A 12,697-nucleotide genomic window follows, 5' to 3' on the forward strand; every position below is an offset into this window, starting at 1 on the left:
AACGAGATTACTACAGGCAAAATTTGCACAATTTCTGGCAAGGGGAACCAAGGGTAAATACAGTGCCCTCACCAGGACACACTACCATAGGATACACACATCAGGGATGCTGCCATTTGCTACTGTGTTAAAAGACAAATCATAAAGAAAAGTTGCATCCTGTTCAAAAGACAAAAACAAAGCAAAAAACCCTCACCCAAATACATGCTAGTACAAGAGGACAATTTAATGACAGCATCTCTCATTTGCTGAGAAATAACTCTGGAGAGAAAAAGGACTGGACAACGACCAGCATTTTATTTAGACAGATCATGAGACATTTCACCCAGGTGATCTGTCCTTGTCAGGCAGTCTTTAATTAGAAAATTCCTAGAGAGAACTCATGATCCCACTAGGTGCTTATTAAAAACTAAAGACAAAAGGAATTGGTAGAAAAGCCCAAGGAATGGACAGAGAACTCAGGTTACACTGAATGGCAAGAGTCAGCTGCTGCCAGCATAGGGAGAGACACTCAGGATGGGATGCTGGATCTTGAATGAAAAACTCTCAATAGTGTTATTAGTGAGTATTTTTAGCATTAAAAAAATCTAATTGGATAGATATAAATATTTTAAGCTTGTTTAAAAGATATTTTATGGTTTGCTTACAGTAATACTCCCAAGCTTAATGTAAAACTCGCTATAAAATATTCAGCAGCCTTTTTATAACTAGCCTTAAAAACAATTTAAAGTCTTAGTGTTTTATTTTTAATTATTTTTAAGTCAATGTACTTTAGTCCTCAGATAAAGGGAGCAGGCGTTTGTAATTCTAATTGAAATTATATTTTCAGAGTTTGGTGAATTGTGTACGGGGAGCACAGAAAGGAATTTCCTGAGCTCTTTATTCCCTCAATTTCTGTGATTTTTTAATTTCAGCATTTATTTCCTTTTTAGAGACCAGGTTAAGGCCAGTGCTTAAAAGCAAGTTTACCATGACACAGAAAACATCATTTATATCCTTTACTGGGGTTCTGGGGGTAGGACTGTAACCCTGATTTTGTTAAAACATAGCCTCATTCCAGGAGGCATTTTTGATTTCTATCATCTGTAATCAAGAACTCCATTGCACACTGATTTTGAAACATCTCTCAGATTCTCTTAAAAACTATAACCATAACCAGTTTTATATGCATTAAAAAATACTGTAAATGTCACTAATCTGTAGCCTCTCTGCTTTGTAGCTGGTGTGGCTGGGACTGAACTTCTATTTGTTTATTGATACCTTCCATTGGTACGAAGATGACAATGCTTACATTTATACACGGATTATGCTGGGAGTAAGTATGAGTTTGATTGTTAAAGGGCTTCATAAGAAGAATGCATTCATAGTCTGATTTTATTTACATCCTTCATAAGACTTTTGATACTTCAACAGTAATTTTCCCATAGAAGAGTATTATATTAATACAGTATTTTCTTTCTTTTGCTCTTCCTACAAAAAGGTTGTAATTTAATTTCTTTATGCTTTTATATGTACAGTCAACCCTGGCTTGGGCAAGAGCTTCTGCAACGTGCCTTAATTTTAACTGCATGCTAATCCTGTTACCAGTCTGTAGAAACCTTATTTCATTCTTAAGAGGAGCAAGCATAGTAAGTACCATTTCTCAAATAGCCATATTATCCTCTCTTTTTTATTTCTGTAGTTCAGCAGTATTATCCATATGAAACATTTTCCAAGGAATTTTAATTTTTGATAGAGAAGCCTGTACACTATTGCCTAGTTATTATGATTTAAATTGTCAGTATTCAAGACTGAAAAGAAACAAATGACTTGTTTAACACAGTGCTCTAAATGCAACACTGATTTTGGCAGCTGCTGCATAGCATGGTGTCATGAAGAGAAAAGTGAGAAGCTACAAAAAAGGGACATAATAATGCCACTTGGCCAAATGGAGAAAATTCATATCCATCATGTGTATTCCCTGTAGCTGAAAAGTGAAAATTGGAGAAATAAAATGTTCAGATAGATAAAATTGTTCTAAGGATAATAATGAACATGTTTAAATACTTCTCTCTGAGTGGCCACCACTCAGGCCTTCATTTGTGGTAAATGCATTTTTGTAACAGAGGTGTTCACATTAACCTTGGAATCACAGAGAGGAAGTACTTAAGGCTTTAGCTTTATTAGCTATAAGTTCACCTTGCATTGAATTATTATAGTTAGAGCAATCCCAATGCCACGTGTTTGGGTAAAAAATCACTGATCACTTCATGACTCCAGGAACAACAGGAATTCAGAAATGGTAAGATACAGTTATTTTATAGTAAGCTGGTTCTTATTTCAGTTTTGCCATTTTTTGTTTCTGTGATTATTAGGCTTACATGTTAAGCAGTCTTTAGGCTGGGAATCAACACTTACATAATTGTCTGAGTGCAGGAGTTGAACATTTACAAAAATATAGAGAAAAGGTCTCCTGGCCTTCTGAATCAGTTTGTGAATTAGCACAGAATATATGCATGCCCACTTAGATGCTGAATAAGAACCCAGAGGACTGGAACTCTTCTCACAGATAATATTTTGCTCTTCTGGACAATATTCTGCTCTTGAGGAGCATGGGACAGAGCAACTTGACTGCTCCAGCACAGCCAGCACCAGGCTGGATCCAGTGCCTCTCCAAAGAGGCGCTGTGTATTGACATCGCACCCTGTGGTGCTCCAGATTTTTGGAATACTTATTAGCTGGCAAACAACGTGGATACATGCCAGGAACTTTGGCATGGTGCCATGCCAGGTGATGTAAGCAATCCAGACACCCACACCACCATTCAGAGACTGCATTCTGTCCGTGAGTGCTGTCTGGGTTCCAGCAGAGTGTATTAGTTTTGGCTCAGTGCAGCCAGCCCCTGGCCCCAGGCTGGCTCTGCACTGGGGCTCCCAGCTGGCCGTGAGCGCGGCACTGCTGAGCCCTTCCAACAATGGGAGCATGGCTCAGGAGCACACCAGCATGCAGCCACCTGAGGTCTAGATAGCCTCACTCTCCTGGGGTGTGCATTTCCTCAAAGCAGAGAAAATGTTTTCATTGCAAGCTGGCTTTGCCAGCACTTCAGCTCTGTTATATTAAGCTCACAAAGCAGTGGTGGCCCAGCCTGGTGTCCTTGTAACAGCAAATGAGTTAATGTCAGCTCGGATAAACCACTCACAAATCACAGCTAAGTGTAGCAGAGCTTTATCAAACCCTTTTTTGAGCCCCTGTATAGGATGAATAGCTTCAGAAACCCTGGAGTGCCACTCAGGATAAGTTACTTGAGTCCTAAAACTAACCCAGAACTTCCACTGAATTCCTTCAGCATTCCATTTTCAAATGTACTGAACTGTTCTCCTCTCCAAACTGTGAGTTGTAAACACCAATAGGAATGATATAAAACAAGTTCTGCTTTTTCACCAAGTACTGTGGAGGAGCACTGAGGAGACAGCTTGACAAAAACATCACATTTCACAAGATGGTTGCCTATGGAATAGCGTTAAATGCAAGTAAGCTTTTTTGGTTTTATTTTTTTCTTCTTTGCCTTTGAACTGTTTCAAATTTCATAGTGATTCTGCCTAATGTTGTAATTCCCATCAGCTCTGAGATGTGATATTTTAGTGCAATCATTTGTTGACTAAAGCTTTAAATGTGTGTAGGAGCTCTATCTGATTAACCATTTGTAATCTTTTTCGCTTGAGAAGAGTTTGACTGTTAAGGAAATAAAATTTTATTCTGAATAGTAAACACCAGTTGCCACTTAGTTCACCTGACCAACTTGTGTGCTCTTAAAATTTAGTGTAAATAACTGTCATTGAATCCCTGAGGGTAGATGTTTGGGGAGATGACATAGCATTACTGTCTGATTCTGTGAGGAAATAATGCTTATGAGTCACACGGCACATCTGACCACCAATACATCTTCACTGATTTTAAAACCAGGTAATAAATTTAAACTGAATTTGAGAGAGGGAGGTGTCTCAAAACCTATGGATTTCTAGATTTTTGTTTTTAGTAGGTGACTGATCCAGGAAACAAATGTCCTCCTGGAGGGAAAAACAGCAACTTCAGATCAAAATTTATCTATTCTGTTGGTCCTAGTGACTTACTGAGGTGTTTGTTCACCTGGTTGGGAAAAAGACATGGCGCCTTCCTGTTCTCTAAGTAGTAAAAGGACCTGGAGAAGACTGAAGTTTGTGGGAATTCAGAGGACATGAGGGGAACAGGAGATAGTGTGAGGAAAAAGGATGTACAGAGAGGAATGGACAAAAGCCAGAGCGAAGAAAGACATGAGTACACAGAGATGGAGAGGTATCTGAGATATAGATAGATAGATAGATAGATAGATAGATAGATAGATAGATAGATAGATAGATAGACAGATAGTTCATTCTCTTAGAAAATGGGAAGGAGACAGAGGAATTAATCAGGGCTATTTGCAAGTGTGAGATGTTGCAGGGTAACTGTTCTACCCCCAGGTTGTCAGGATGGATTCTGGTCCCAATATCTTTTCCAGCCTTCTTGAGGGAGCTGCTTTTGCATGTATAGGCTGCTAATTCCTTATGCAGTGAGACAAGAACATGAAGTCAGGATTGCCAACAGGAACCAATAGCTAAGGTTTGTCTTCTGTATGTCATGCTAAAGAATTCTGAGAGGAAGGTTACAGGATGCAAACATTCATCTTACAGTGTATTATGTTGAATTACTTATCTGTCATGTCCATTCATTCATCAAAGATCAGTTTCACCACAAAACAGATTCTTACAGAGTGCAACATTGCTTCTTTAATTAATAAACCAACCTAGGAATATAAATGAATCAACTTTACTTGGTGTATAATAGGTCATGTTCCAAAAAGAAAGCAAAACTGCACAGTCAAACCTTTTATGTTTTGGGTTTTTACATTAGTATTAAAATCTTTGCTAGTACATTAATGTGGACAGTTTTGGAAGTGCAAGTCTATCAGAAAAGTGATTACTTTAATGGCTTCACTAATTTCAAGGAAAAAGACACAGAAGCCACTGTGAAATGACAGAAGGCACGACCATATAATTCTCATTTAAATCACTCTCTAAGAAGAAATCAAGGGTTCATTTAAATTGGTTGATTTTTTTTTCTAAAATAAAAAATGGAAAAATAGTTGATGAGATATTTGAGAAAGAAGAGACAACACAGAGAAGTCTAATAAACAAAGCATGACAACCTATGAATTCCTGCTTCTTTAACAGTCAAGTGAGAAACATTTATCATATTTGGAAAAAACACTACATCACTGCATAGTCAGACTTGCGTAAAGAATGGCCAGAAACTCAACTGCCTGAAATAAAATTTTAAGTTCATAGAAAAATAAAATCTACAGAACACATTGTGACAGAAAAGCAACATTTCAGACTGGTACCCACAAGTACACTGAATCCTTTTCAATAAAATCTAAGAATGTTAAATAGATGCCATTTTCCTCTCAACTGACACATTATTTATCCTAGTACTACCTATATTGCCTGTTATTACACAAAAACATAGTCAGCTCCTATTAGTCTATTGCAATTTAGTAATTCTTAGTCAAATGGATGTTCACCTGTATATGATCAATAGACTAAATGTGGCAGCAAGAAGTTAAACCAATTTGAAGATCAGATCAGTAAGCTCAGCCTCACAATATAAAATTATAAACTCCTTTATTATTAAAGTAACATGTATTCATCTTGGCTTGCCAGGTGGTGTTATTCCAGCATGTTTATTTAATAGTGTGCTAAAAATAGTCAGTGCAACATTAGTATTGTCTGGCTTCTAAGAGGCATCTAGCTCAGCTGAGGTGGGCCTGGCCTTGGAAAAAGTACTTCTGTACCTTTAATTTTTCATCAGCTCTAATACAAATTCAAGAGCAGGCTTTAATTGGTCAGGTCATAAAGGGATATAATTAGAGACTAGTGGAAGAGGGAGGTTGGAGGAAAGAGAGAGAGTAAACAATGCTATCTATAATCAAGGGCATCATTGAAAATTCAGTAAAGGGAATTCTGCTTAGTTTGGCTTCCTGCGTTCTGCATGCCTGTCTCTGATAAGAGCTGTCTGGGAGTTATTCAGCCACTAATAAATCTTCCTTATAGACCCGTAACTCTGCTAGAATAAAATCAAAGTTTCATGCACTCTCAGTTTGATCAGTGCAAATAATTCTTGGTTTTGTAATGGAAAAGAGACTTTTCAGCTGAGACACAGTGGACTGAAACTGAAAGACACTGCAAAAGATAGTAATAATGTTTTCTACAACACCTACCTCTTACAGTACTGTTTTTACCCTCTCAAAAAAGCACATTCATACATTTTCTGAAGTGGGGAGTGTTGGAGGGATTTCTCTTTTTTTACTTTGATATGTTGGGCTTATCTTAAAGAAGAAACTACTTGCATTGTTTTGGTGTTTGCAGAAAGGTCATATAGATATTTTGCTCCATCAGTCTTTGAATTATGATATTAATGAAGTGTAAGCAATTCAGGGAAAATAGAGGAAGGACAGCAAGGTTGTTTGTTGGAGTTAGGATGTTTGAAATGGTGGTTCCTGCTCCTTAAAAATTCCAGCAATATGTTCTTCTTTAAAAACATGAAAAGTGCAGAAAGAAGTATGGTGATGCCAGGTGTGTTTGGCTTCTGACAAGCACTGAAAAATCTATAGCTAAAAATACTAGGAAATCTTTCCATTTTCAACCACTTTTTGGTAAACTATGTGAATGGCTTTGGTGAACTGAGTCACATTTTTGTGTAAGTGATTAAGTTTTCAGGGAAGAAGATGCCTATCTTCAAAAGAGGTTTAGCTGTTACGTCAGTGTTTTACTTCCAGAAATTAGAAAAAATCCAACTTCCATTAAACCTCTTTTTTTTCCTCAGTCTTTAAAAAAAAAAAAAAAAAGAGAAAGAAAACGTTTAAAAACTTTTTTTTTCTTTTTCTTTTTCTTTTTTTTTTTTTTAGGAAGGAAATTACACTAAATTGAAGATTATAGGCTTCCAGTTAGGGTAAAAAATGGTCCAAGTCTTGTTCTTCTTTGATGTTTATAACTATTCTTAAAATACAATGTAAGTACACGTGTGGTCACTATTTTAATTTTTATACAACCTGCACCTTATTAGTCTACAAAGACACAATGAAGTTAAATTAGGGGGTCTGAATAACTAGGAATGGCACAAGACAGTGGGTGCAAAAAGAACGCCAGCTTTGGTCAGGAGCAGAATTTTCCATGCCTGGGTTATCTGCCTGCAAAATTGCTCTCTTTGCTGTGGGCAGAAAGGCCAGGATTTGACCCTTTGACTTTATCATTATAGGCTGGTTAATCAAAATGTTTAACTGCTAGCAGCAAGCTCCAATTTGATTATTATCCTGTACAGGCATGCAGAAAAAGAGACAGTGAAATCTTGTCCACAGATAAACACATGAAATTTCTGTTTAGTTCAATGAGAGTTGTGCATGCTTCACTGAAGGCACAATTGGCTGAATAAGAGTAACTAAATTGACCATACTTTCAAGATAATTTAATTAAATCTCTTTGTATTTAAGGATATGTACAGTAAACACCATGATCTAATAGCAACCCTTTTCCTCCCTCTCTCCTTCCAATAAAGCCTTTTATTTGATCTCAGAGGTAGACTAGATAGAACATCTCAGGGTCAAATACAAATTAATGTATGTTAAGTGATTCAGAGGTTCCAGATGTCATTAAAAACAACAAAAATCCTTCAGTCTTCATGAACTGTTGTAAAAAAGAACTTTGTTTAAAAGATTGGGTGATTTATTCCATATGTTATATTTGGACATGCAGAATGAGGAAAAAATTGAACCGAAAATTCTGAGACGTAGTCCCTTAAAATTTGCCCTCATGGTTAACTTAGATAAGTGGTGTAGAGGAGAGAACTACAAACTGTGGTAAGCTCAGATTTCAGAAATCTGCATATTAGTTTTGGAATTGCTTAGTAAATTCTATACACTGCAGATGTAAAGACCTTTAGAAAATGCAGTTTAGGGATGTAAAATATTGTAGTTAATGGCAATGTGTTCAGAGCCAGACTTTTTATTCTGCTGCAACTATTATATATTAAATGAACCACACTGAAAATGGAATTAGATCTTTGCATTACACTTACCATCCAGCTATAATTCATTTTTAGATTGCACCGTTTTTTGCTAGCAGCCCAAAAAATCCCTCAGAAGTATTAATCTAATAAGACTCCAGGCAATATATAATATCATGGGAGACTCAGGTAAACCAACATATTCAGTACATCATTAGTTCGAATGTAATATTTTTCAATGTATCGTTGTGCTCTGTACATTAACATCTACCACAGAATACCTTGCAGAAAAGAAAAACAACAACTCTCCTGTTCATTCTGGAAGTCTTTTACACTTGTAATATTCTCTACCTGTCAGATGAAAACTGGAGAGAATGTCACCCATAAGGGAAGGTGTGGTAGATCCCAAAGAAGAAGTTATGATGATGTTTCCGTTGACAGAAACACAGGGAAATACAACAATATGCAGATGGAAAAGACAGTGTCCTCTGATAGCCTGCAGAAAAATCCTACTAGGTTATGTTGCTGGAAGTGAATCTCTTCCAGGGGAAAGTTGCAACATGAGTAGTCCTCATCAACTATAGTCTCAAGACCTTCTTGAGAAACTATACCCATTCAACCCATTTTTTTCTGTCCAAGACTAGAAATACTCTGTTAGGAAATGTGGACCTCGGTCTGTCTGGAGAAAACTAGCACCTCATTTCACTCTCAGCACTCAGCATTTAACAGATAGCATTAGATATCCTGTCACTGCTGACATGACTAGACCTTGTGCAAATTATGTAGAATCCTTCACTTTGGGAAAAGTACAAGATTTTGCAGCTTTCTAAAGAACAGAAATGTCATCATTTCATGTGAATATTTTATAGTATGCAGTATCATTTAAAAAAAAATCTACTGTTTTGAAGGTGAAAGGGAGAAAGTGTCTTTTGTTATGAACACAGATTCAAACCTCTGCAATTAGTCAGTGTCACAATTCTAAATGAGCAAAGATAATCCAAAACCTGCAGCTGACTGCAGGCAAGCTCTGGTAAAACAGCACTATGGATCCTGACTCTGTGAAACTCCCGTGGTCCCTAGGCTATGGGGACTACTACATCATACCAGAGTTATAAAGAACATCCTGTAGGTATAGAGGGCAAGAGGCCCAAGTTACAGTAATTACTAGTAGATGCTAAAATAAAACTGCTTAGTAGATGTCCACTTAAAGACTCATTTGTCAGAGTTTTCAATCCTTTGAAAATTTTCTTTACTCTTTCTCTTAGCCCATACCAGACAATGTGCAGCATGTGACTCCACAATTTATCAAAGACAGCAATCTGTTACCCCACGCTCCTGTCCGACGAGTGAGCTCTTTCAGATGTCAAAGAAATCAGGTCCTCATCAAACAGTGACTTGGTTCCCTTCCAGCTGGATCAGATAACATCCTTACCAGGCCAACACATCTGTTCTGAAAGAAGCCCCTTGTAGGAAGACTTCCCCCCTTCCCACTCAGCACTTAAATGTGCTGTTACACTTAAATACATAAACAGTGTTTATACACTGCTTATACACCAGTTGTACACTGGGGAACAGATTGCCACAGCCCCCACACAGCTGCCACCTAAACCATGCAGCTCAGAGCTTCTTGGACTCTTGAGTTTTGACAGTCTAAATCCACACATCTCATTTGCTGCTTGTGGTCCAGTGCCACCTTTCTTCCAGTGTCCCAGCACTGCTGGGGTGCTGGGAGCACACTTTCATGCACAGGCTCCAGGAAGCATCTCTCACCTGATGCTGGCAAGATTGTTTCACATGCAGCACCTAATCAATCCATAACAACACATGCAGGACATGCCAGGCCACTGAGTCCAGAACCCTCTGATGCCCACAGTCATGACATACACACAGTTTCATAAAATGACCAACCTTTGGCTGAAAGCTGCTTAGATTGCTTGAGCCCATTATCCCCTTTATCGAAAGGTTATTTTAGAGTCTTATTCCTTTGATGTCTTCAATCTGTCTTCTAATTTCCAGGCTCATTTTATCTCTCTGCAATTCATACCCATTTGGATTCAGTCTCCATCCTGCTGAAGCTATTCCAGCTTGTATAAATAATTTATTATTCAGGATTCAGGAGAAATGGGAGGTCGATTTTGCAGTTTGGGTGCTCAGGATATTCACTTGGGATGCCTATGTCAATAAATATTGGATTATTTTTATTAAGGGCTTCATCAGGAGACAGCTCAAAAGAGAATAACCAGTCAACCCAGTGACTAGGACATGTGATTTGGTTTAAAGCCTTACTTTAAATTTAATGTAACAAGGATTTTAAAATAGATCTTTCATCGCCCAGTGAATATCTAACCATGAGGCAATGAGGTGAAGCAGGTGTCAGGGAGTGGTGGGGGAGTCCCTAAGTTAACATTACATTTTGAATGAAGTACATCCTGACAATCAACCAACCACAGCACATCTACTGCTCTAGAAGGATCACCTCAGAAGTAGAGTGAAAATAGCCTCTCTCCAGCTTGGACACATGGAACAACTTACTGTTGGGGGGAATATTTTACCTTCTTGCATTGGCTGCTTTAACCATTTCCACAGCCAGCATCCCACTTTAACTCTTGTTCCCATGGACACACCTGTCCCCAGGTGCTGAAGAGGAGCTGGACTCCAACACGTGGAGAGAGGGAGCGCGCTAAGTGGATAGGCACATAAAAGACATAAAAGACCAACAATACCAAGGTCCTCATGCATTTAATCCTGTGTTCGCATCTATGATTAAACAGTGACTAGTATAGTAAGACATTACTTTCATCCACATTTTTAAAAAAGAGGAGAAAATCATGCAGAGGAAAGAAGGAAGAAGAGAAAGAGAAGAGAAGAGAAAGAAGAGAAAGAGAAAGAAAAGAGAAAGAGAAGAGAAAGAGAAGGAGAAGGAGAAGGAGAAGGAGAAGGAGAAGGAGAAGGAGAAGGAGAAGGAGAAGGAGAAGGAGAAGGAGAAGGAGAAGGAGAAGGAGAAGGAGAAGGAGAAGGAGAAGGAGAAGGAGAAGGAGAAGGAGAAGGAGAAGGAGAAGGAGAAGAGAAGAGAAGAGAAGAGAAGAGAAGAGAAGAGAAGAGAAGAGAAGAGAAGAGAAGAGAAGAGAAGAGAAGAGAAGAGAAGAGAAGAGAAGAGAAGAGAAGAGAAGAGAAGAGAAGAGAAGAGAAGAATTTTTTTTTTGAGAATATTGCTCAGGGAAGAAGATCATATTTGGTTTACTACAAATACTGCCTTTTAGAAAGGTTTTTTAAATGGTCAGGGACAGAAACAGATAACTACTGAAGGAGAGATGATAACAGGAAGCTAATTATAAAAACTAGAAATAGCTGTACTGTAAACATATAATTATCTTTCATTGTCATTTTTTCATCCTGTGGCATTTAATATCTTGCATTAATTACAACTTTCATGTAATGGATTTGAGAATCTCTCATATTGAAAAATGAAACTCTGCACCCAGCTTGATTACAACTTTATCTATGTTAGCCAATAATAAAACAAAGTCCTTCCTTTTCCATTCTTGAAATTATACTCTTTCCACCTAAGAAAATAATTACAGGAGAGTTCTTACTTCAATCTAAGGCATTTTTCTAATCTGACTATTTCATATACCTTTTGGGAGCAGGCCAGAAGCAGAGGCAATATATGATGGGCAAGATATGATACTCAGGACAAATCAGATCTAACAGAGCGATTTGCTCTTCTCCCTTTAAATCATAGTTCCTGTGGCTTCCTCAGGCTCCACCTGCATAAAGTAATGCTACAGTTATTTGCTAATAGGAGACAGATTTTGAAAGCATCTCAAGTGCAACTCGCAAACTGGTCCATGTCTAAGCCAGTCAACTCAGTGTCCCGTGTAGCAAGGGTAAGCCACGGCACATCCTAATACACTAAATAAAAATAGGAATTTTAGTCAGTTTACTTAATTTCAAACAGTTTAAAGTCAGAGGCATACACTTTTATATCAGCTCTCAAGAGGTCCTCCTTTGATGACACTGGAGACTGTGGGGCACTTGACTGTAAACCTGGGAGGTGACCCTGGAGCTGTTCCTGTCCTCTCCACTGTGAAGCAGTCTCTTCATATTAGACATGCAGTTGATAAAATTCTCTTTTTATTGTCAGCTTAATCCATGCAAAACTCTCAATTTATGCCTGAGCTTTTCAAATAGTTCACAGTGTGCATAATGAAGTTCCTTCTGGCACTGTGGGCACATACAAGTGTGCCTGTAATTTCACACCCCTCTATCTCTCCTGCAGCCATCCATATCGTTGCCCACTCCATCAACATCGAGCGGTATCATTCCAGCCAGTCAAAAGAAGCTGGAGAGTTACGGAATAAACTTTCTGGTCTTGGCAAGAGCCCAAATGAAAGCTATGTGAACCCAATCAGGACCTATGAAACAGTAAGATGACACTTTTTAGGTTTCCTCATCCAAAAAATTTTCCTCTGTGAATTCTATTGTCAGTAAAACTGTATTTCAAAGCCTTTTAACCAGAGTGAGAAGGTGCTGCCAAAGGTTAACCTCAATTTCAGCTGAAAACACTTACTCAGAGCTGCAATTTTCAGGTTACTAAGCTCAAAGAAATGTCTATAGTATTTTAATTAGTTTGTCAGGAGAC

General features: G+C 38.0%; 1 protein-coding gene across 1 annotated transcript in view; it reads left to right on the forward strand.

Moving 5' to 3' along the window:
• The first annotated feature begins 516 nt into the window (after nucleotides 1-516).
• NOX3 (NADPH oxidase 3) overlaps nucleotides 517-12,697 on the forward strand; it is a 40,510-nt gene continuing 28,329 nt past the window's right edge. Inside the window, exons 1-5 of the mRNA XM_066180466.1 lie at nucleotides 517-561; nucleotides 1,220-1,315; nucleotides 1,518-1,628; nucleotides 3,425-3,509; nucleotides 12,335-12,480. Coding sequence (XP_066036563.1) covers nucleotides 517-561; nucleotides 1,220-1,315; nucleotides 1,518-1,628; nucleotides 3,425-3,509; nucleotides 12,335-12,480 — 483 coding nt within the window. The remainder of the gene's footprint in view (nucleotides 562-1,219; nucleotides 1,316-1,517; nucleotides 1,629-3,424; nucleotides 3,510-12,334; nucleotides 12,481-12,697) is intronic.

Source organism: Chamaea fasciata, unplaced genomic scaffold, assembly GCF_029207755.1.
Source record: "Chamaea fasciata isolate MVZ Bird 193981 ecotype frontalis unplaced genomic scaffold, bChaFas1.0.hap1 SCAF_3, whole genome shotgun sequence".
Classification (NCBI taxonomy): Eukaryota; Metazoa; Chordata; class Aves; order Passeriformes; family Sylviidae; genus Chamaea; species Chamaea fasciata.